Source organism: Pelophylax lessonae (assembly GCF_965119305.1).
Source record: "Pelophylax lessonae genome assembly, chromosome: 2".
Taxonomy (NCBI): domain Eukaryota; kingdom Metazoa; phylum Chordata; class Amphibia; order Anura; family Ranidae; genus Pelophylax; species Pelophylax lessonae.
In genome coordinates, this window is record NC_138769.1 from 492311047 (window position 1) to 492334082 (window position 23036).

Consider the following 23036-nt stretch of genomic DNA (forward strand, 5'->3'; position numbering starts at 1 on the left):
TACACACTATACAACTTTTGTTGGTAGATTTCCTTTAGATTTACTTTCAACTATGTAGTGCAAGGGCCTGCCTTGATTGCATACAAATTGAAAGTGTTTAGGTCTGACCTCATATTATATGATTTTGGTAGGTCTAAAGGAAAAAATCTAAAGAAAATTGTATAGTGTGTATCCAACTTAAGTGTGCTTAAGATAGACCTGCTTAACTGCTAGCAGAGCTAAAGAGGTGCCTGTCTATACAATTAGATACCTTAACAATTGTTGTGGAATACCCTAAACTTCTGATGTTTTTATCCTAAATATACAAGATAAACCAGGTGAGTTCTGGTACGTCCCCTCTCACACTTTTCTCTAGGTCCCTGATGGTAACGCATACTCAACCACACCCACTGCAGATTTTTCAATCTGGCAAGAAAACTGTATTAAACTGCAGATTGAGATTGAGCATCAACGGGGCAGGTAAAAAATCACAATTTAAAATATAATTTTAATGGAAAAAGTGTTCAAAAAATATTTACAAAAAAAAATAGATACAAAACAGCCAACTACCAACAGTAAAATAAATAGGATTTAAAGTGAAAGTTTATTAGCAAAGTTCACCTGGTCTTTTAATGCACAATACTTGGTCTGCAGCGTAGTCCACTCTGATGTATTGGGAGTCAATAGCTCTCCTGAATGACTCTAAAGCTGGATACACACTATACAATTCTCTTTAGATGTTTTCCTTTAGATTTACCAAAACCATATAATATGAGGTCAAACCTAAACACTTTTAATCAGGCAAGTCGTGCATTACATAGAGGGTAAATCTAAAGGAAATCGAACAACAAAGGTTGTATAGTGTTTTTCCAGCTTTACTATGAATTTTTTTGTTTTGATACTGGAAAGAATTGCAGATGCTAAAAGCAGTAACTTTTTGTTGACCCGCTAGAGGGTGTTGCTGATCCAGCCCCACTTAATCAAAAGAGCTGAGGGGTATGCTGTAGGAGTGCTGGAATAGTGTTATACTTCAGCAGACAATCCCTAATGCCAAGTATTCTAGCTGTATCTATATTTCAAGATGATAGGATTTTGCAGTCTGTCAACCAATATACCATTGATTAGAATGAAATTACAATTTGATAGATAATTAAATATAAACTCGATGCATATGATGATTAGGGGTTTTGTTGTTTTCCATTTTGCCTGCTGGACATTGTAACATAGGCATATTTGGAGTCTGATTGGCATCTTCTCATGCATCACTGTTTATGATTTAACTGTCTGTCTATACAAATTATGGAATAGAAATAGAGGTGGGTTTTGATAGTTGAAAAAGAAACCCAGATCAGAATGTGTATTTGCCTCTATGCATGGCTGCAGAAGAGTCTTTGGCTTTATGAAGGTTTAAGGAGACTGTTTACAACCAGGCTTGTGTAGAGAATTTTGCATTCCACTTAAGCTGTTCTGCCTAGGATCAGTGTATGTCCTAAGCTGGTGGTTTTTATTTCTGAATGCGTACATTCTCTCTTCCTTACCCAGACATGAGTTTAGGTTAGATCACCCCTGTAATTGACTTACGCATTTGAGGGAAAATTATGGTGGTCATTTTTGCTATATGACTTCCTCATTTTTGAACACTGTTTGAATGCATCAGACCTCGCTACAGGTGTCCTCACTTACTAACAGGAAGCTCCCTGGGAGCACACAGTGACATCTTAAGGTATGTGCCATTTATTCTAAGCATAGGCTTTCTTGCAATTCTCCTTCACATTAAGGGTAGAGAGAATAACATTTTTTTTTGTTTTTTTCTACAGAGGAATCTCTTCCTGATCATGTTGTCACGATGCTAATAACTTATTAAGCTATAAATGTTGCAAAGCTCACCCTGTTCAGACATTTAATGGTCATGTCTTATAATATTAGTGTAGTTCATGTCACAGTCATATTCACTCTGCTTCAGACTGTTATGCTTCTGATTTAAACAGGCAGGAGCAACCTTTTATAGGAAGAGTGGCCTGGGTCCATTGCCTCAAGCCCTGTTTAATGGTGTACCCTTTAACACTGAAGAAATGGATGTGGAGGAGATGGAGACGACTATTCTGCAGAGGATCATAGATGCCACAGGCTTCTTCCAGAGGGCAGTGTTCATGGTAAGCTTATCATTCGCAAAGCATATGAGACAGATATGCCATTCTAATATTTAGTTAAAACTTTGTTTACATAATGTGCTAGCTGTCATTTTCTTCAGACATAGTTCGCAGAAGTTATATCTTTACATTATATTTATTTTGTGCTTATGCTATTCAGTAGAAGGCTACAGTTAAGAGAAAAAAATATTTTAGTAATTTGTTTAGGAAAAGTTGACAGTAATCAATTACTCAGCAAAGACAAAGTAACTTAAAGCAGAGCTACACCCTAAAGGGGAACTTCTAATTTAAGAACTCGCTCCCCAATCTTAAAGAAATGGCACTTGTGAAAAACAGGGGGGAGTGGATTTTGACAAGTAGTCGCACTTGCCTAGGCGATCGGAGCGGAAGTTCTCCTCCCTCCTACAGTCTTCTGGGACATGTGACAGGTCCCAGAAGACTGTATCCACCATTCACAATGTGCAGCGGGCACCCTGCTATGAAGCTGCAAGGTGTCACAGACAAATGCCCATAGTGAAGATGCCGTTGCAGAGGATGAAGACAGCAGGTGAAACCGACTGAGGTGAGCTACAGTTTTTGTAGCTGCTGACTTTTATTTTTTTACAGGAGGCTGGTACTGGAAGTAGATTACTGTATATATAGTAATTAGGATCAGTTTCAGTTTTCAATCTCATGGGTCAAAATATCCAAATGACAGTCTTACGCTGAGTTTAAGTCCTTAGCGGACAATGCTACTCCTGAACAGACCATTTATGGCTACGCTCCCCAAATTATCGGATAGTGAGGATGATTCCTCCACACCTGTGGCTGCGCACAAAAAGGTACTGGTGGACGCACTGAGTGTATTTGTGTGTGAAAATTTAAAAATGGAGGATACAGCTGAAGCTGCGGCAAGGGTGGCTGTCCCATTTTGCACTCACAAGCTGTCTTCATGCTACAAAAGTGTTTCCTTATCCCTCCTTCTTTGACAGATTTGTGGCAAAAGTGCAGGAATGTCCAAAGCGTCTTTGTGGTTTCTAAACACTTAGCGTTGAGGTAACCCTTCGAGGAGTCCCTCCTCAAGAAGTGGACTGTTCCACTGGTGGTGGACCCCCCTGGTTTCCAGGTTTAATAATGCAAAGAAAAGAGCAACACCGCTCAGGCTCAATCAGCTGTGCTCTGAAATCCAGCTGGGTGCTCACCTCGGCTCACCACCGTGAAAGTATTTATAGAAAAAATAAATAGGTCGCACTCCGTCATGGAATGAAGTTGCTTGAATTTATTGAAATATCGTCATGCCAAATAGACAGGGACTGTTAACGTTTCACACAGGTCTCCGTGCTTGTTCATTCCATGATGGAGTGCGACCTGTTTCTTTTTCCAGTTTTAATAAGGCAACCATGATTCTGGTTGAGGAATCGCTTGCTTTTAAAGATCTGGCTGACAGAAAAGCGGAGGCTGTGGCCCACAATATTTTCACTGTTGCAGGTTCAGCACCTAGGCTGGATTTTGCTATTGCCCTGGTGTCGCAAACTCTGACCGAGTGGTCTAAACGTTTGCACTGTGACCTAGAGGGTGAGCAGCTTCCCCCTGCTTTTGCTGAACTGGTGGACCAGTTGGTCCAAGGGCTGCTGTTTATCTGTGATGCCTCTTTGGATGCGGCTTCCCTGATTTCTAGGCTGTCTGTTTCGGCAGTGGTGCTTAGGCATGTAATGTGGCTTGGGTTGGTCTGCAGACCAGACTTATAAAAAAAAAAAAAAAAGCTCTGACTAATTTACCTTTTCAGGGCCATTGCCTGTTTGGGGGCCATCCTGGATTACATCAATAAGAGTCACATATGGGAGGAAGAGGATCTTTCTTCATAGGCTAGAAAGGGTAAAGAACCTTGTCACACATGTGGCCTGTCTTTCTCGGCTCACAACGTTTTTTCATCCCTCAGGATCCACTGACAAGGGCTCAACACCTTTCAACTTCCAAGCAGCCCTGGTCTGGCAAGCCGAGAGAGGGATTCTCTAGATTCGCGGACAAGGCTCCTTCAGCATGAAGGTGCGCCTTCCTCTGTGCCTGGGGTGGAGGGATGTCTTTGCTGGTTTCTGGGACCGTGGACCTTTTTGATAAATGACAAATGGGTCCACGATGTGGTACTGTTCAGTTACAAGATCGAGTTTTGTTCTTGCCCTCCAGAAATGTTCTTCCCTTCCAATGTGCGTCTGTCCCGGACTGATTGCGAGCTCTCTTTGGGGCGGTACAAGACCTTCTGCTTCAGGGTGTGATTGTCCTGGTTCCAGCCTCAGAACAGTTTAAGAGTTTTTATTCTAACCTGTTCACGGTCCCAAAGAAAAAGTTCAAGGTACCTCTGATTCTGGACCTCAAGGCCCTGAACTGCTTTGTGCGGATACAGAAGCTCAGGATGGGGTCCATTAGCACGGCAGTGGCATCCCTACATCAGGGGGATTTTCTTGCCTCTATTGACATCAAGGATGCTTACCTGCACATTCCAATGTGTGCCCGACACCAGCGCTTCCTCCTGTTTGCTGTAGGAGAAGAGCACTATCAGTTCATGGCATTATCCTTTGGTCTCGCCTCTGCTCCTTAGGTCTTCACAAAAGTGTTGGCCCCAGTTCTGGCATTGCTACATCAGCGGAGGATTGCAGTACTGGGCTTTCTGAACAACCTCCTCTTGCGAGCAGAGTTCTCCGCTGCCTTGATGGACAATGTGGAGATCACTATACAGACTCTAAAGGATTTCGGTTGGCTTCTAAATTACCAGAAATCTGCTCTGATTCCATCCAGAAAATTGGATTATCTGTGTCGGACTCTGGACTCAGCTATAGCCAGAGTTTTCCTTTCTCTGGACAAACTCCAGAAGTTTCATGCTGCGATTCATCTTCTGCTGTCCAGCAGATGGTAATCCCCCTGGACTTGCATGCGGGTGCTGGGCCTGATGGTATCTACCTTTTTGAGGGGGTTACATTTGCACAATTCCATATAAGGTCCCTTCAGAATGTCCAAAGTCTCTGGACAATCTGATCTGGCCGAGCCGGGAAACCAAGGGGTCTCTGGTCTGATGGCTTTGCTTTTCGGCAGGGCAAATCCTTTCTCCCCTTGTATTGGACAATGGTCACCATGGATGCCAGTCTTTCTGGGTAGGGAGGTGTCCTGGGAGTTCTTGGACGCTGGAGGAATCTAGACTGCCGACCAATGTCTTGGAACTTCAGGCGATCAGGCTGTGCCTGGATCACTGGACACTTTATCTCCCCTGGCTCCCGGTCGGACAATGCCATGACGCTGGCCTATATCAATTACCAGGGCAGAACAAAGAGTGTGTTAGCAGCCCTGAAAGTAGCCGACATCCTCCAGTGGATGAGGGGAGGGGCAGCAGCGCTATCCCACGGTACATAGTCTTCAATGTAACTCAGGCAGGCTTGATGGAAACCAGGCAGGAGGAAGAAGGATCTTATGTGCCAAAAGCAGACCGGACCAGCCGGTAGGGTGGTGTGGCTTCCTCCCACCCGATAGCGTGGCTGCTCGCACCGAAGCAGTGTAGACGTGCCGCGGAGCTGCCAACCAGAGGTATCCACAGCGGAGGCCGCTACTCAGAAGCGGCGTCAGCAAGCGTCGGGACCCGGGCCTGGAAAGCATCAGGGTTGCCGTGACGACACGTTTCGCACTGCTGTGCTTTGCTTTGTGCGAAACATGTCGTCATGGCAACCCAGATGCTTTCCAGGCCGGGTCCCGACGCTTGCTGATGCCGCTTCCGAGTAGCGGCCTTCGCTGTGGATACCTCTGGTTGGCGGCTCTGCGGCACATCTACACTGCTTCTGTGCGAGCAGCCACACTATCAGGTGGGAGGAAGCCACACCACCCTACCGGCTGGTCAGGTCTGCTTTTGGCACATAAGATCCTTCTTCCTCCTGCCTGGTTCCCTGTTGTGATCATCTACACAGTTCCGGCTCACCCAGCGGCTTGGTCATCCTGTGACCCCCAGCAACGCCACAGATCTGGTTTGGAACGCATTCTATTATGTTTTAATCATCATTATATATATTTTTTATAAATAAACTTTCCAAGGTTTTCCATCAAGCCTGCCTGAGTTACATTGTAGACTATGTACCGTGGGATAGCGCTGCTGCCCCTCCCCCCCCATTCACTGACTTATGCTTAATTAGCAGAAGCACCACACGGTAATTTGACTTTATTCATTCCTGGGAGTGAGAGATATCACAGTTAGCGCTGGAAGTCCCTTTGTTGTTCGATTGGCAGCCTCCAGTGGGCAGAACCCTTGGTTCCGGGCCTCTCTGCCATACACATTCCAGGAGTTCAAAACTGGCAGACTGATTATGTCAGTCAGCAGGTGTTGGACCAAGGAAAGTGGTCCCTTCATCCGGACGTGTTTCATCAGATATGTCTCCGGTGGGGCACCCCCAAGGTGGATCTGTTGGCGTCCTGGCTCAACAGAAAGGTACCGGGGTTTGTGGAAATGTCACAGGATACTCTGGCAGACTCCACAGACGCTCTGCTGGCCCCATGGGGCCAGTATTATCTGATTTATGCCTTCCCTCCTCTCGAGCTTCTTCCATGGCTTTTGTGCAGAATCAAGGCTGAGGGGATTCCGGTCATTCTAGTGGCACCTTCAGACCGGCGAGACCCCGGTCTGGCCTTGGTACGCCGGCCTGGTCTGGCTGGTCGTCGACGTCCCTTGGAGACTGCCTCTCAGGGAGGATCTCCTGTCCAAAGAGCCAATCTTCCATCCTGCTTTACAGTCGCTGGCTTTGACGGACTGGCTGTTGAAAGCCAGGTGCTCAAGGATAGAGGTTTGCCTGTGTCAGTGATTCCGACACTGCTGAACTTAAAAAGTCTGCATCTAGGAAGATCTACCATCGTACATGGGAAGCATACATTTGGTGGTGTGAATCAATTGTTCACCCTCATTCTTTTTCGGTGGCTCGGATTTTGACCTTCCTTTAACGAGGTAATGAACAGAAATTATACATGAGTACCATCAAGGACCATGTGTCGGCCTTGATGGTCTTCTTTCAGCGAATCCTGGCCACGCATTCTCTGGTGTGTACCTTTTATTCAAGGTGTTCGACATCTGATTCCACCAGTGCAGTCTCCTTTACCGCCGTGGGATCTGAAGTTTCAGTTCTCCAAAAGCCTCCCTTTAAGAATATTTGGGTGATTCCCCTCCTTACGCTGTCCCAGAAGGCTGCCTTTTTGGTGATCTTTTTCTGCTCGCAGGGTGTCAGAGCTGGTGGTGGTATCTTATCTTGGTGGTCCACAAAGATACGGTGGTTCTTTACTCATGTCTGTCGTTCCTTCCTAGGGTATTTTATGATTTACATTTGAAGGAAGACATTGTGTTGCCTTCCCTGTGTCCCAGGCCCAAGCATCCTAAGGAATTTGCTTTGGATGCTTTGAATGTGGTTCGGTCAATTCCGGTGTATTTGGCAGCCATGGAGTCTTTTGGGAGGTTAGACTCTCTGTGATCATGGACAGGCAAAGAAAGGGGCTGTCCGCTTCTGCGACCATTTCCAGATGGATCAGACAGTAACTCAGGCCTATCCAATCAGGGGTCAGGTTCCTCCTTTCCCTGTAACAGTGCATTTTACTCGGGCGCTTAGTGCTTCTTGGGCCTTCCTTCATCAGGCGACAGTGGCGTAGGTTTGCAAGGCAGCCATCTAGTCTTCGATGGAGACTTTCACTAAATTCTACAAAGTGGATATGTAGGCATCTGCAGATCCTTCTTTTGGCCGCAAAGTTTTGCAGGCTGCTGTTTTAGAGGGTCTGTTCCTTTTTTGGGGGTGTATTGTTCCATTTGTGGCTTCAGTAGTTTTTTTGTTGTTGAGCTCCTGTTTACCCGGTTGGCTATTGTGTTTAGCCTTTCGATTTTTTTGTTGTCCTCCCCTCATGTTTGGCACTGCTAGGGGATTTCCCAATGGTTCACAATACTGGAGAGCTGTGTCCATCAGTGAATGAAAGAGAAAATGGTATTTTACCGTAAAATGCATATAAAATAAAATCAATCTAAATAAATATTTTGTTGTGTTGTCATTTTGTTGCAGGTGGTTTCGGTGTATTATCTGAATGATAATACAGCTGCTAATGGCCAGCTTAGGTTAAGGGAGCTAGGTTGAGTATGTTGAGTTAGATGTAAACCTAACTGAATGAGATTTAGTTTGCTAAATTCCACATTGAAAGTAAATATAAAAAGATTAAGTAAAAGAAAACTTACTAAAATATAAAAATCTGCTGCATCTCAAAGCAAATATTATTTTAAGATCTAAAATCCTTTGCTAGCACACTAAAATGGCTTAATAGTTTTTAGGCGTGTTGTAATCTCTATTGTGTGCGGGACTATTTACCTCAATGTATACTAATGCTGACTCCTGTCCCCTGCATTCTGCATTCTGTACATTACACACTCCTGTCCTCTGCATTCTGTACATTACATACTCCTATCCCCCAGCATTCTGTACATAACATACCATGTGGAGATAGTTGTTTGCAGTTAAGGTAAATAGGCCATAATCCAGCAACCCCATGTACATATTTTGATATCACTAGCGTGTGTTTCCTTTTATTGTATTTAATACAGGGTCTGCTAAATGAGAATTCAGATGCTGTGGATTTTTTAATGGAGCAGCCCAACATAGTTACTCGGTTGAATCCTTACATTCTTACCAGTGAAAAGACGTATGTTAACTTTATATCAAGATCAGGTAAAGTAACTTTTTAAAGGTTCATTCCATAGTCTTGCTTAAATTAAAATACTTGATTGGCAGTCTAACACAAGCTGTTTAAATTAATTCAAATACAAAAATATGGCACTCTATGATGGACCATAAAAAGCATTGATTAAGTATCCACCTGCAGCTGAGAGGAACCACTGGGTACCTTAATGATCCCAAAAATTCTGAACAAACAACAAAAGAACCTCTATGTGGAGCGCTGGGGGATGTGAGTATGTCCAGCCCAATCATAGTACATGTGCTCACACTTGCTGGCTGTTAATGGTAGGCTGTTGTTTGTAGTTCCACAGAATGGAAACAGACACAATGGATGATAACGATGAAGATAAAAGATTTATTGTAAGTCAAATTGAAACAAGAGTTCCAAAGAAGCTGTAGGCAATGTATAGCATATTTGGTTTGGTTGAGCCAGATGGACTTGTGTCTTTTTTCAACCTATGTAACTATGTAATGACACTGGTAGGGGAAGGGGTTAACACCAAGGGCGATCAATGAGTTAAATGTGTCCCTATGTGGTGCTTTCTGACTGTGTGGGGGATGGGCATGCTCAATTAACACAGAGACATGTGTTTCTAAATAAGAGGACCACAGGATCCCTGTGTTCATTACTTACAGAACAGCGGTCTGCCATGTTTACAACAGCAGACCGCCATTCTGTCTCCATGTGGAGCGATCGCGGGTGCCCGGCAGACATCGCTGCCGCCAGACCCGCTGACTGGCTCCCCCTGTGGCCAGTCGGCGCTTTCACGTGCCCCACTAGCGGTCCAGTGAAGCGACGTACAGGTAAGTTGTTTTGCGAGACAGAGCCGACCTACCGCGGTAAAACTACAGCGGCTGATCGACAAGCGGTTAAACAGATAGTGGGTTTTTTTGGCGTTAATCAATAACCACTATTTTTGTGTGTTGTTTATATTTTTTCCTATATACAGAAAAAAAAAAAAGTTTCTCTTCCTTTCTGTTTTAAAACATTTAACAAAAATTGCTATGTCCAAACCCCCTAAAATGACCTATTTGGAAAGTAGACCAAAGCTATTTCATTTTTTTAAGCAGGTAGTGGGTTAAATCTGGCTTTTGGATGGCAGATGGCAAGCTAATTTAGTAATGTTCTGAGGATCTGTCAGATACATCAGGCACTTGAATCATGTACAACTGCATTGCACACAGTTCATTATATGTTTGCATATAGCTTCTATGAATATGCAAAAAATATGGCTATTTCTGGTTGAGGTTAATTTGGTAAAAAAAATTAAGTATAAAACACTATACCTAAGTTTGTCAAGGTGATCTCCTTCTTTAAGCTGGAGTAGGATATAGGGCAAAGAGTAGAAGTGATCAACAGCTGTTGTGAGAACGAGGGGGGGGGGGGGGCTGGTTGTATCTAAACACAGCCAGTTTTTGCACTTGTGATTTTGTGATTGATGTGTTCACAACAATCAAAAGGCCTTCTAATCACAGGCCATGTAAAGCCTAATAAACACGGGCCGAATGTTGGGCGACATCAGCCGTTTCAATAAAAAACATCCCCTTGTCAGAACACCATAGCTCAGCAGGGGAGATTGCTGTACTAACATTGGATTGTTTGTACAGCGGCTCCAACCAGAGCTGTCAGTTTTTTTTCATTCAAGCCGCTGGGTTAAACAGAAAAAAACTCATGGTGTGTACTAGGCTTAAGTGTTCATGGCGCATGCACACGCTGTAAACAGATGTGCATTTTTAATAATCCACTCAGGAAAACAGCACTCCCTTTTGGCTGTTTTCCTACAATGGCTGCTGGTTACGTTTATAATTTCCTTACATTTTTTGCATATATTTCCTAATAGGAGATAAGCCTATGCATACATTTCTCATGTTGTACTGCTTTCCGCTGAAGGGCTGTAGACACATGTTGAGGAGAGACTAGGACTAGCTATATGCCCCAAAAGGGTTGAGAAGGAGGAGCATTTCAATATAAGCGCTAGGGAATATCTTTTCCAAATAGAGATTTGCTATTCAGAGTTGTTGTTTTTTTTTTTTTAAATACAAAATTTATTGAAAATAAAATTCAGTACAAAAATATGTCGACATGGTTTTCCACGTGAATAAGAATACATAAGCATAGGAGAATGAATACAGTGAGATAAGGGAGGAATATCGTTGCTTCGACTCATTCCACTTCATATACCAGTTCTCTAGAGCAGTCTTCCTGACTAGAGAATACCAATGACAAGTAAGCTACATATACAGTACATCTATGACAAGGTCCTGACATCAGTAATAACTTTTTTTTTTTTTTTTAAACTTATAGAGAAACAAGAGACGGGGTAAACTGACCAGTGTTCTCATGGTGGGGTCCTCACAAACTAACCAAGTTGCGGTCATCTTAATTTAAAGCTGCAGTACTCTATCCATTACCATTTGAGGGGGAGCCAGTCCTGGGGGAGTCCAGCCAGCACTGCCAGACTCTGTGAAATTTGCTTTTGGCATTGTGATGTCTGTATGCTAGTTGTTCTCTCAATATTATTATTATTATTATACAGGATTTGTATAGCGCCAGCAGTTTGCGCAGAGCTTTACAATATGAGGGAAGACAATACAATTCAATACAGGAGGAATTGGATGGCCCCGCTCGTTAAAGCTTACAATCTAGCAATAGTATGGAGTTAAAATGTTAAATCCATTGTTTAATAGTAGGTGTGGAAGGACTCATCCAGAATCTGGCTATCCTCTTTCTAGCCAGGTATAGGAGGCGTTGGATCATTAGATACCGTATGAATGACCTATCTCAGGGTCCAAGATGCCCAATAGGCATTAATTAAAGGGTCAGTAGTTATCTGAACTTGAGAAACTAATGAAACAGTTTGTACCACTTGCGTCCAATATCTGTGAAGTTTTGGGCACCTCCACATCATATGGATAAAGTCACCTCTGTGAGAATTGCATTTCTGGCATAAAGGCGAATCCCCCCTGCCCAGAGAAATAATTGGATTGGAGTTCTATAGGTTCAATGCAATATAAAAAGCTGAGAAAGCCTGTGCGAAGAGGCCAGGTATATAGTGGGTACTGATTGCCAAGCCAGTTCCCATTGCTCATCACCGATCTCACCTAAGTCTTCCACCCACAACCCCCTGCTCCTGAATAGTGCTGGGTTCTGTATGCTGGAAAGCAACCATTGGTGTGTGCTGGAGGTCAACACCGGGGATTCTGATTTACGTAATGTACTGCTTCACTGCTGGGCTTGGATTGCATGTCTTAGCTATAAATGTTGATAAAAATGTTTGAGATAACTGAAAATCAGAGCGTAACTGCTCATAAGATTTAAGTTCACTACCAGAAAATATTTGATTAATGTATAGTAGTCCCTTATGTTTCCAACCATGGAAGTCTTCTAATTTAGCCAGTCCTTGGTAGGTCGGGTTGTTCCATAAAGGGATAAATTCAAAGTAGCCTGTTAAGTTCATAAGCTTTTCTACAGCTCCCCAGACCTTCCGCAGAAGAACCGCCGTGGGTGCTGGTGCCGGCAGGGTCATTTCTAAGTGGAAGATTGTGGGTAAATCAGGGTTAGAGGCACTAATAAGCTTAGAAAATGAATCCCTATTGTCTACCTGGCCCCAGCCCGTCAGTTGCTGAATCTGGGCAGTAAAGAAGTTCATTTTGGGGTGTTGTTGAAGAGTAGTAAGTTTAACTCTAGGGTGGTGTTTCTTCCAAAGAGGTCCCTGAATTGAGCATCTATCTATTCTCTTAAACCAGCTTTGCGGAATCCATAAGGGGGAGTTATGGAAAATATAGAGCATCTGAGGTGCCCAAATAATTTTGATCAAGTTAACCCTGCCAACAACCAATAGAGGGAGCTTACACCAGCTACGGCACTTTGCCCGCTGTTTATCTAGGAGAGGTGCTAGGTTTAGTTTCAAATAGCGGGATAGATTGGGACAGTTACTCCTAAGTATTTTAACTTGGTGGCTTTCGGGAATCTGTGAGTCAGGCGGGAGGGGCCCCTCCATGGGATCCAGAGGCATAAGAATGGATTTGTCCCAGTTGATAGTGAACCCCGAGAGGGCGCAAAACCCATGGATAAGCTGCATAAGTGCTTGTAATGAACCATTAGTATCTCCTAAAAACAGTAATGTATCCTCAGCGTAGAGGGAGGTCTTTTCCTTTATCCCGCCTCTGCGAAACCCAACTATTGACGGAGTATTTCTATTACGAGTGGTCAAAGGCTCAATGGCCAAAAGCGAAAAGAAGGGGGGACTAGGGGCATCCTTATCTTGTACCTCGATGCAAGGAGAAAAGGGGAGACATTTCCTTATTCAGATCCTAGCCTGGGGGGCCGAGTACAGAGCCTTCACCCAGTTAACAAACCTGTGTCCCAAACCAAATCTAGAGAGAACCTCCCAAAGGTAGGGCCACTCCACGATATCAAATGCTTTAGCTGCATCCAGAGATAAAACTACCCTACTCTCTAAATTAAACATCTAATACTATGCGCAGTGGACCTATTGGGGATAAACTCGGACTGGTCTGGGTGTATCAGTTTAGCAGCGATTTTAGAAAGTTTACTAGCTAGGACACGGGCTAGAAGTTTTACGTCTGTATGCAATAGAGTTGGGTGATAAGAGTCTGGTAGCAGTAGGAAATACTGCTACACACAATGGCCTCTCGCATTGAATTCGGTAGAGCTCCGGTTCGCTCTATCTCATGTATGGTGTACAATAGGACTGGGAGAAGAATTGTACCATATTTTTTTGTATACCTCGGCCAGCAGGCCGTCTGCGCCAAGGGATTTATTGGAAGGCCCTTTAGCTAGAGCTTCCGTGAGCTCCTCCAAGGTAATAGGTGCATTTAGAGCAGCAATCTCATCTGGTTCCAGTTGTGGGAAAGTGCAGCTGTTCAAAAAGAAAGACATCTCAGACGGAGCACCAGCTGTCTGAGAGGTATATACTGAGAATAGAACTGGTGGAAGGTTGCAACTACATCCTTACTTGACGTAACTTTTTGCCCAGTACATGTTCTAACCTCCTCAATGGTGGATAGCTCCTGCTGCTCCCTGGCCTCCGTTGCCAACATTTGACCTGTGTTCTCACCTTCCTTAAAATACTGTTGCTGTAAGAAATAACTTTTTGACTGCTGCCGATAGCACCACTGAATTATATAGTGACTGAGCCTCCAGCCACATCTTGCGGGTAGAGGGGGACGGGCCCGCCACCCACTCAGCCTCCCTACGCTGCATCTCCCCACGCACCGTGCTCTCCTCAACTTCCAGATCTACGTTTAACCCCTGTTATTTCTCTAATCATGAGCCCCCGCAGGTAGGCCTTCATTGCGTCCCTCATGGTAATCGTCGCGTTTGTCCCTTTGTTACAGTGTAAAAAATTTGTCAAGTCCTGCATAATAGGATCTGGTTCTGAGAAGAGTCAACCAGAATGGATTGACATGCCACAAAGGGCGAGACAGGAGACCAGCAATCGACAAAGGTACCCATAGGGGAGCATGATCTGAAACTAGTCGGGGTTTATACTCTGAGTCTTCTACATACGGGAGTATTTTGGTGTTGCCCAGCACCATATCAATGCGGGACAGACCACCATGTGTTGCCGAGTAACATGAGTAGCATCTATGCTCCCGGTGCCTGTCCCTCCACACATCTCTGAGTCCGAGCTCAACCAGTAGTTTAGGGAATGCCATAGACCGTGATAAGAGCGGAGACGTCCTCTGTAGAGAATTTATCTAGAGCTTGATTAAGATAGTTATTGTAATCTCCTAGCGCCAAAACAGGGACATTTGGAAATTGAGCCATAAATTGTGCCAATAATTTTAGGATCTCAGTGGAGAATGGTGGAGGGATGTACACCGAAGCCAATATACACATAAAACCATTAATCTTACACAATATAAAGACATAGCGGCCTTTCACATCCAGCTGCTGTCGCACACAGATAAATGTCACCTCTTTGGATACAAGAATGCTAACTCCCCTAGAAAAGGAGGAGTACATTGAATGATGCTGAAGGGGATAGCCTCTGGAACGGAGAAGCCAGGTGGAAGCCGGTGTCAAATGGGTTTCCTGTAAACAAATCAATGAAGGCCGCAGCCTTCAAAAACAGCCAAATATAACACCTCTCTTTACCCCGTCACTTAGGCCCCGAACACTCCATGATAATATAAGAAATTTAGATGTTACATCCCACATTGTCTAGCAGGGGATATGTCCAGTTCCGGGGGGTACCTGTGACTGCAACCTCCGGAGATAACATATAAGTGCCATAACCCTATATAGAGGGTATTAAGGAAATTTACCGGCCGCCATTGCACCATTTTGTCACCAGTCTTAGCCTGGGGCTGGAGACCATCGCACCAGCCCCCAACGGCTCTGGAAGACTCTGCAACTTTGACGGAGCATCTGTTACCCACCTGTAGGAAGAGAAAAACAGAGAACACAAAGTTCATTGTCCACTGGGCCCATAGGAAAATCCAACAAATTTGTATCATAGTTTGATGTTGTCCACGCAGGACTACTAGATTTGGGGGGAAGGAGGTGCAGTGTCCTGGGCAAAGTCTGAACAGTTAGTAAGTAAAACTTCTCTCAATTGAGCGGAATGTTTTTTAACCAATAAGCCAAGGGGGATACTGCTTACTAGTGATTAGTACTGTGTAGTATACGAGAGTCCGCTCCTTCAATTAATCACCTATTTAAGGATGAAGAGTAGGTCCAGAAATCTATGGTAGTACGTTATGTGCCAGATTGCACTCTTCACGATCTAACCCGTTCATGGCTGAGGAAGGGTTGTCAAAGTAGTTAGTAGTGTCGTTGGCAATAACTTTAAGTTTAGCCGGATAGAGCATGAAAGATTGGACATTTAAGGTGCACAACCTTTTCTCGATATCCATGAATTTGGCACGCTGTCATTTTACTTCCGCAGAGAAGTCCGGGAAAAGTGAAACTCGGGCATTGCCCTTGGATAGATTTGCTGTTGTTCTAGCTTTATGTAGAATTGCATCTCTGTCCTTTTAATTAAGAAGTTTGAATAGGAATGGTCTAGGCGGAGCACCTGCTGGAGGAGGCCTTGCAGGTACATGGTGTGCTCTTTCAACCAAGAACATTGGGGAGAATGTTTCCCTCCCAAAAGTAATAAGCCATGCCTATATTAAATTAATGGGGTTTTTACCCTCTGGGCGTTCAGGAATCCCCACTGCTCGCACATTATTCCTGCAAAGACAATTTTCAAGGTCCTCCAATCTGGCAGCATTTGCGGAGGATATAGATTGTATATAGCGCACATCTCTATTCAAAGGCTACCAATAATCTTCTATAGTACTGACACGACCCTCCAAGGCCGCAGTGCGTTCCCTGAGTTTTTGCATGTCCTGTCGCATCAATGATAGTTCTACCTTCATTCCCTTGACCTCCCCTGCTAGCTCCGCATAGATGTATTTTCCAGCCGTTACAGCAGAGAATATTTCTCTTAGGGTGGGCTCAGAATCCATGTCTGAGGGTTGTAGGGTACAGAGTAAGGGGGCAGCATAATGGTGGTTACTCATATCTGAGGCCCTGTCACCAGCCTCATGATGGCACGCAGCATCCTCCGTGTCTGCTGGGTCCATTTCTGTGTCACTGACCTACCCCACCCCATAATGAGCTATTATCAATCCTTAGCATTCTTACCTTGAGCTGGGTATCAAATCCCACCTGGAATATGATTTGTAGATTTGTGTAGATTTTCTCTCACAATCCAAAAACATACTATTAGGTTTGTTGGCTTTTTCACACCTGGTGGGATGGAGGCATAGTTAATTATAGCTGTGCTGAAATGATTACACAGATATAGACAATGGTACAATAAATGTTTTTGTTGTTACATATATTAAGCAAGGACAAGTTATGATATTTAACTGGAATTCCCCTTAAAGCGGAACTCCACCCAAAAGGGGAAATTCCGCTTTAAGGACTCGTCCCCTGCTCCTCTTGCACAATTGGCACTTTTGAGGACCGGGGGGGGGGGGGGGGCAGGTACCCTATTTTGAGCGAGTTCTCCTCCCTCACTCCCTCTTGCAGTCTTCTGGAACACTGACAGGTTCCAGAAGACTGCATCCACCAATTCAGGATGCTCCGCACGACTCGCAGGAGCAGTGGGCACCTGGCTGTGAAGCCGCAAGCTGTCACAGCCAGGTACCCATAGTAAAGAGGCCGGCACCGCTGAGGGTGGATGGCGGATGAAGATGGCTGGGGTGAGCTTACCGCTGAACCGTGGAACAGGTGAGTGGCTGTTTTTTAGAAAGTCAGTAGCTACACTTTTTGGAGCTGCTGACTTTTATTTATTTTTTTTTTTTAAAGGTGGCTAGAGCTCCTCTTTAAATAGTGTATTTATAGTATTTACAACAGTGATTAAAATAAAAACCTTACACATCCCACCTTGAGCTGCAGTGAGACAATATTTATGTCAATCTATGTTGTAATACTACTATCAGTAATATTTCTATTAGAAGCTGGGCTACTTCTTTATTTAATATGCCTGTATCATTGGTGGTAAGATTAACAATCTCATCCAAAATTCTACTGTAATTATTCTTTTCATTGCTTCAATTTCCCATCCTGTCCATAAAGGGAACCATGACCCTGCCATGTCCCCCTCTGTGAACAACTTTTGAACACTAAAGGGTATTCAGAGCCGGTAAAAACTTCCCAAAATAACATGTTCCGATAACTTTAGTGGGAAGCCAGGGTTAAGCTTTGTTTCCAAGTATAACATATAACCCTCTGTGTATGAATGGTACTTCTGCTTCTGTTTAGTAAACTTAAGAGGAACTGGTATCATCCCTATTTAGGGATGTAAATAAGAGCATACCCAGCAGTCATTAATTATTGGTTGCCTATAATTTCAGCATTTGAATGAAAGGGTTTTTTTTCCCATACCTCAATCTGTGTGATCCCCAAACAAACATACATAGTTGTAAATCCAAAGTATATTTTTATTCCTTTCAATATACATCAATATCTTCTTGCAGTGACTAGTGTGCATCCAGGTGGTTCTTCCTTCCATCTGGATATAGGTGGCTGTTAGTAGCACATGAACTTTTCTAAAAGCATATCTCCTGTCTGTATAGGTCTAGGTTTGCATTGAAATACAGTCTTGATCCAACTTATAGTGTGATTATCTAATGCAACTTAGAATCTACAAACCTTATCAAAGTTGCATCCATGTGGCCAAAATCCTACTGCAATCTCATAAAGTAGTGCAGGAACCTTTTCCAAAATAGCTCTGTGCTGAGTTGCAATAATGTGATCATTGAGAACAATGTGATTTCCCTTGGCATGCTATTTTTTTGTGACCCGAATCATATCTAAAATCGCACTAGTGTGAACCAGGCCTAAATGTTTCCTGTAATGCAGGTGTTCCACATAGTAGAGCGTGATGGTTGGGTACAATGAGTGTCTGCTAAATTTATGTTATTAATGGCTCTTTAATCACCATGGCATATGTCACTTGTCCACCTTTCCTGTCTGGCTTCCTTGCAATTGGGAAGGGTGTATTAGCTTAAAACTTAATTGGCCAAACAACCTTTGCTTTTTCAGTTGATTGATATCATGTTTTCCCCACAGCCTGGGCCATGCTCAGTTGGTACTATCTAATCTGTGGGAGATGGGCTCTGTCAGGAGTCTGTCAGAGTGAGCCCTTGTAGTTCATCAACTCCAGGTTCCACAGGTTGCAGAGTCTAAGCCCCAGACTGCTTTCTCCCCAGGACTCCTGGTGGTGGGGATGGCTTGGCAGCAAGCTGGAACCAGGTTGTGGCCCCCAAGTACATCCAGCTGAGAATGCAGTGACCACTTAAGTGCAGAGTACAACAGCAGGAGACTAAAGGGAAAATCAAGAAACAAGCCAAGTCAGGGCAGGCGGCAGACAAGCATAGACAGTAGCCAAATCTGCAATCGGGTAGTCAGACAGGATACACAAAGTAGTAAGCAAACTGAAGTCCAGAGAAGTGTGAAGTTGCTCAGGCAACATGGGCTGGACTGAGCGTGTATGTGTGTGTGTGTGTGTGTATATATATATATATATATATATATATATATATATATATATATATATATATATATCTATCGTATCTCACAAAAGTAGCACCCCTCACATTTTTGTAAATATTTTATTATATCTTTACATGTGACAACACTGAAGAAATGACACTTTGCTACAATGTAAACTAGTGAGTGTACAGCTTGTATAACAGTGTAACCCCTGAAAATAACTCAAAACAGCCATTAATGTCTAAAGCGCTGGCAACAAAAGTGAGTACACCCCTAAGTGGAAATGTCCAAATTGGGCCCGAAGTGTCAATATTTTGTGTGGCCACCATTATTTCCCAGTACTGCCTTAACACTCTTGGGCATGGAGTTCACCAGAGCTTCACAGGTTGCCACTGGAGTCATCTTCCACTCCTCCATGACAACATCACGGAGATGGTGGATGTTGGAGACCTTGCGCTCCTCCACTTTCTGTTTGAGGATGCCCCACAAATGCTCAATAGGATTTGGGTCTGGAGACATGCTTGGCCAGTCCATCACCATTACCCTCAGCTTCTTTAGCAAGGCAGTGGTCGTCTTGGGGGTGTGTTTGGAGTTATCATGTTGGAATACTGCCCTGCGGCCCAGTCTCCAGAGGGAGGGGGGATCATACTCTGCTTCAGTTTGTCACAGTACATGTTAGCATTCATGGTTGCAGCACTCATGCAGCCCCAGACCATGACACTCCCACTACCATGCTTGACTGTTGGCAAGACACACTTGTCTTTGTATTCCTCACCTGGTTGCCGCCACACACGCTTGACACCATCTGAACCAAATAAGTCTGTCTTGGTCTCATCAGACCACAGAACATGGTTCCAGTATTCCATGTCCTTAGTCTGCTTGTCTTTAGCAAACTGTTTGTGGGCTTTGTTGTGCATCATCTTTAGAGGAGGCTTCCTTCTGCGATGACAGCCATGTAGACCAATTTGATGCAGTGTGCAGTCTATGGTTTGAGCACTGACAGGCTGACCCCCCACCCCTTCAACCTCTGCAGCAATGCTGGCAGCACTCATACGTCTATTTCCCAAAGACAACCTCTGGATCTGACGCTGAGCACGTGCACTTAACATCTTTGATTGACCATGGCAAGGCATGTTCTGAGTGGAACGTGTCCTGTTAAACCGTTGTATGGTCTTGGCCATCGTGCTGCAGCTCAGTTTTGGGGTCTTGGCAATCTTCTTATAGCCTAGCCCATCTTTTTGTAGAGCAACAATTCTTTTTTTCAGATCCTCAGAGAGGTCTTTGCCCGAAGGTGCCACGATGAGCTTCCTGGGACCAGTATGAGAGAGTGAGAGCGATAACACCAAATTTAACACACCTGCTCCCCATTCACACCTGACACCTTGTAACACTAACGAGTTGCATGACATCGGGGAGGGAAAATGGCTAATTGGGCCCAATTTGGACATTTTTACTTAGGGGTGTACTCACTTTTGCTGCCAGCTGTTTAGACATTAATAGCTGTGTTGAAGTATTTTGAGGGGACAGCAAATTTACACTGTTATACATGCTGTACGCTCACTACTTTACATTGTAGCAAAGTGTAATTTCTTGTCACATTAAAAGATATAATAAATTTACAAAAATGTGAGGGGTGTACTCACCTTTGTGAGATACTATGTATGCGTGTTTATGTATGTGTGTGTATATATATACATACATATATACATACATACACAGTAATACCTTGGTTTGCGAGTAACCTGGTTTACGAGCGTTTTGAAAGACGAGCAACATTTAAAAAAAAAATCTGTCTTAATATGCGACCGCCGTCTTGATATACGAGCAGTTTAGTACAGTATAAGCATGCCATCCCCTCTGTTACATAACATTGTGTGCCTGTACTGTATATAAAAGATGCTGATTTCTACTGTTTCAGAGCATCTCCCAGCGCTTCTGTGACTCCTTGTCTCTCTGCTCTCCCCGCTGGGCAGGCCTGATCACTCCCGCTGACGCCATCCGGGAAGATGGGGAGGATAGAAGCAGAGAGCCGAGGAGTCATGCGAGCGCCAGGAGACGCTCTGATACAGTAGAAATCAGCATCTTTATATACAGTACAGACACAGGGACACATAATGTTATTTAACAGAGGGGATGGCATGCTTATACTGTACAGTAATGTACTTTATGATAGCAGCATATCTTTCTTTATACCAATAAATGGTTGTAGCTCTAATCATCTGAGTTTCTATTATTTCTTATGGGAAAATTTGCTTTGATATACGAGTGCTTTGGATTACAAGCGTGTTGCTGGAACGAATTATGCTTGCAAACCAAGGTATTACTGTATATATAGAAGCAAACTGGGAGGCGGGCCAGAAAATGATGAAAGGGAAGGAAATAAAAACCCAGAGAATATCCGGTGATGCCTCTTGGAGAGTGCAGAAGCAAACAACACGTGAAGAAATTGGAGGACTAGGAGAAACACTGCAGCAACTGAGATCAGGAACTGCATAGACGGGAAAACTGCAGGCTAAATCATGACAGCATCCCCTCCCCCCCTTACAGGACATCAACCCTCACATAGGGCCAGGCTTAAAGGAAACTTTTGAGTAAAAAGCTTTTTCGGGGGGGGGGGGGCAGAAACATCCATAGAAGGAATTGAACACCTTGCCTCAGTTCCATATCCCTTCCAGTTAATGAAATATAAAAGCTTTCCTCTGGAGTATTTATAATCCAAGATTTGCTTGATTTCCTGCTGATCCATGGTATTGGCTGCTGGAGAAGGATAACAAAAAGGGCAGGAAATCATTGAGGAGATGGATATTCTTAGAAAAAAGTCAAACCTTGTCGCCTGGTAGGAATTTGGGACTCACACGGCGATGACGATCTGCAGTTACTGTAGACTTGGAAGCTGCCGAATGTAAATTCTTAGAAACACCTGCCCAGATATGTATAGAAAGGTGTAATCAAATAACCAAATAGCTCGGTCCAATCAACCACACAAACAGCGCTAACAGATGAATGGATAAATGTTAGGATCTAAATTCTCAACAGGCAAAGGTGTAATAAAACACAAATGTCCATATCAGAGCAGTCCAAATTTGTTACGGGAAGGGTGTGAAGGAACTTGGATACACCACAATTCGACCAAACACCGGTGCTCCCCCCCCTCTCCTCTGGAACTCACCAGATGATTGGTAAAACAGGGCCTCCTCACATGTGAATTCAAATCACCATCAGGACCTCTCCACCTTCCACTAGTTTGGATCTCCTCTCATATCCTATTAGCCTTCATATGTCACTCCATTCATGATGGCATGTAAATGAAGAATGAGGGACATATAGTGTAATACCGCAAGGTTTATTGATTAAAAACACACCAATATGGCCCCACTCCCCTCCAGATGTCTACTTACAATAGCGAATCTGAATGAAGGCATTCACAATTTGCATATACTGACGCATAATGACCATTTCTTAATTTAGCCAGGCGTCCATCTGTTCACAAGGCGACCGCGCACACATGCCCTGACGTTTCGTCACCAAGACTTCTTCCGAGAGCATGTGTGCGCGGCGCGGTCCGCCTGTGTTTGTATCCACTTCGGCACATGCGCACTCGGCAGAAGTGCCGACCCCGGAAGTGAACGTACACCGTCCTCTTCCGATGCGCAACGTCACTTCCTGTGGGCGAACCTCCGCCCCAGAAGGACGTCACTTCCCGCTGCCCGACTTCCGCCTGGCGCAGAGAAAAGCCGACACTCGTTAATACCGCAGTGTCCGCAACGGATGTCCTCACAAACATGAGGACCGGAGCCGATGGATATCCCAAGTATACGAATCCTCATGTCAATATCCATTTTAAACAAACCGCATCCTTATATACTATTGAATGCCCTTCATTTTACATAAAAATGCATTCGGTCATTAATCTCGTTACTCAGCCAATAACCGATGTATCAGAAATATTAAACATGGGAAAACAGTGGTAAAAAAGTGGTAAAAAACAGGAATCTAAACATATATTAAGACAATGAACAAAGAGTGTTTCGACAGAAAGATATACTACTGTAATTAGCAATAATCTGGCATACACAAAAGTGCATACCCATGGCCACATTCTTAAAGTGCCAATAATCTAAAATTATAAATAAATATATTTTGCTAAAATGTCTATAAAAATTATCTATAAAAAATATA

At 43.9% G+C, this 23036-nt stretch overlaps 1 protein-coding gene across 3 annotated transcripts in view; it reads left to right on the top strand.

The window, feature by feature from the left end:
• Positions 1-23036, top strand: part of UGGT2 (UDP-glucose glycoprotein glucosyltransferase 2) — a gene marked incomplete at its 5' end in the record, with an annotated part of 753177 nt that overhangs the window by 349295 nt on the left and 380846 nt on the right. For all 3 annotated transcript variants that reach the window (XM_082245311.1, XM_082245312.1, XM_082245313.1), the window contains 2 exons: positions 1968-2132; positions 8707-8830. In XM_082245311.1, the coding sequence (XP_082101437.1) occupies positions 1968-2132; positions 8707-8830 (289 nt within the window). The remainder of the gene's footprint in view (positions 1-1967; positions 2133-8706; positions 8831-23036) is intronic.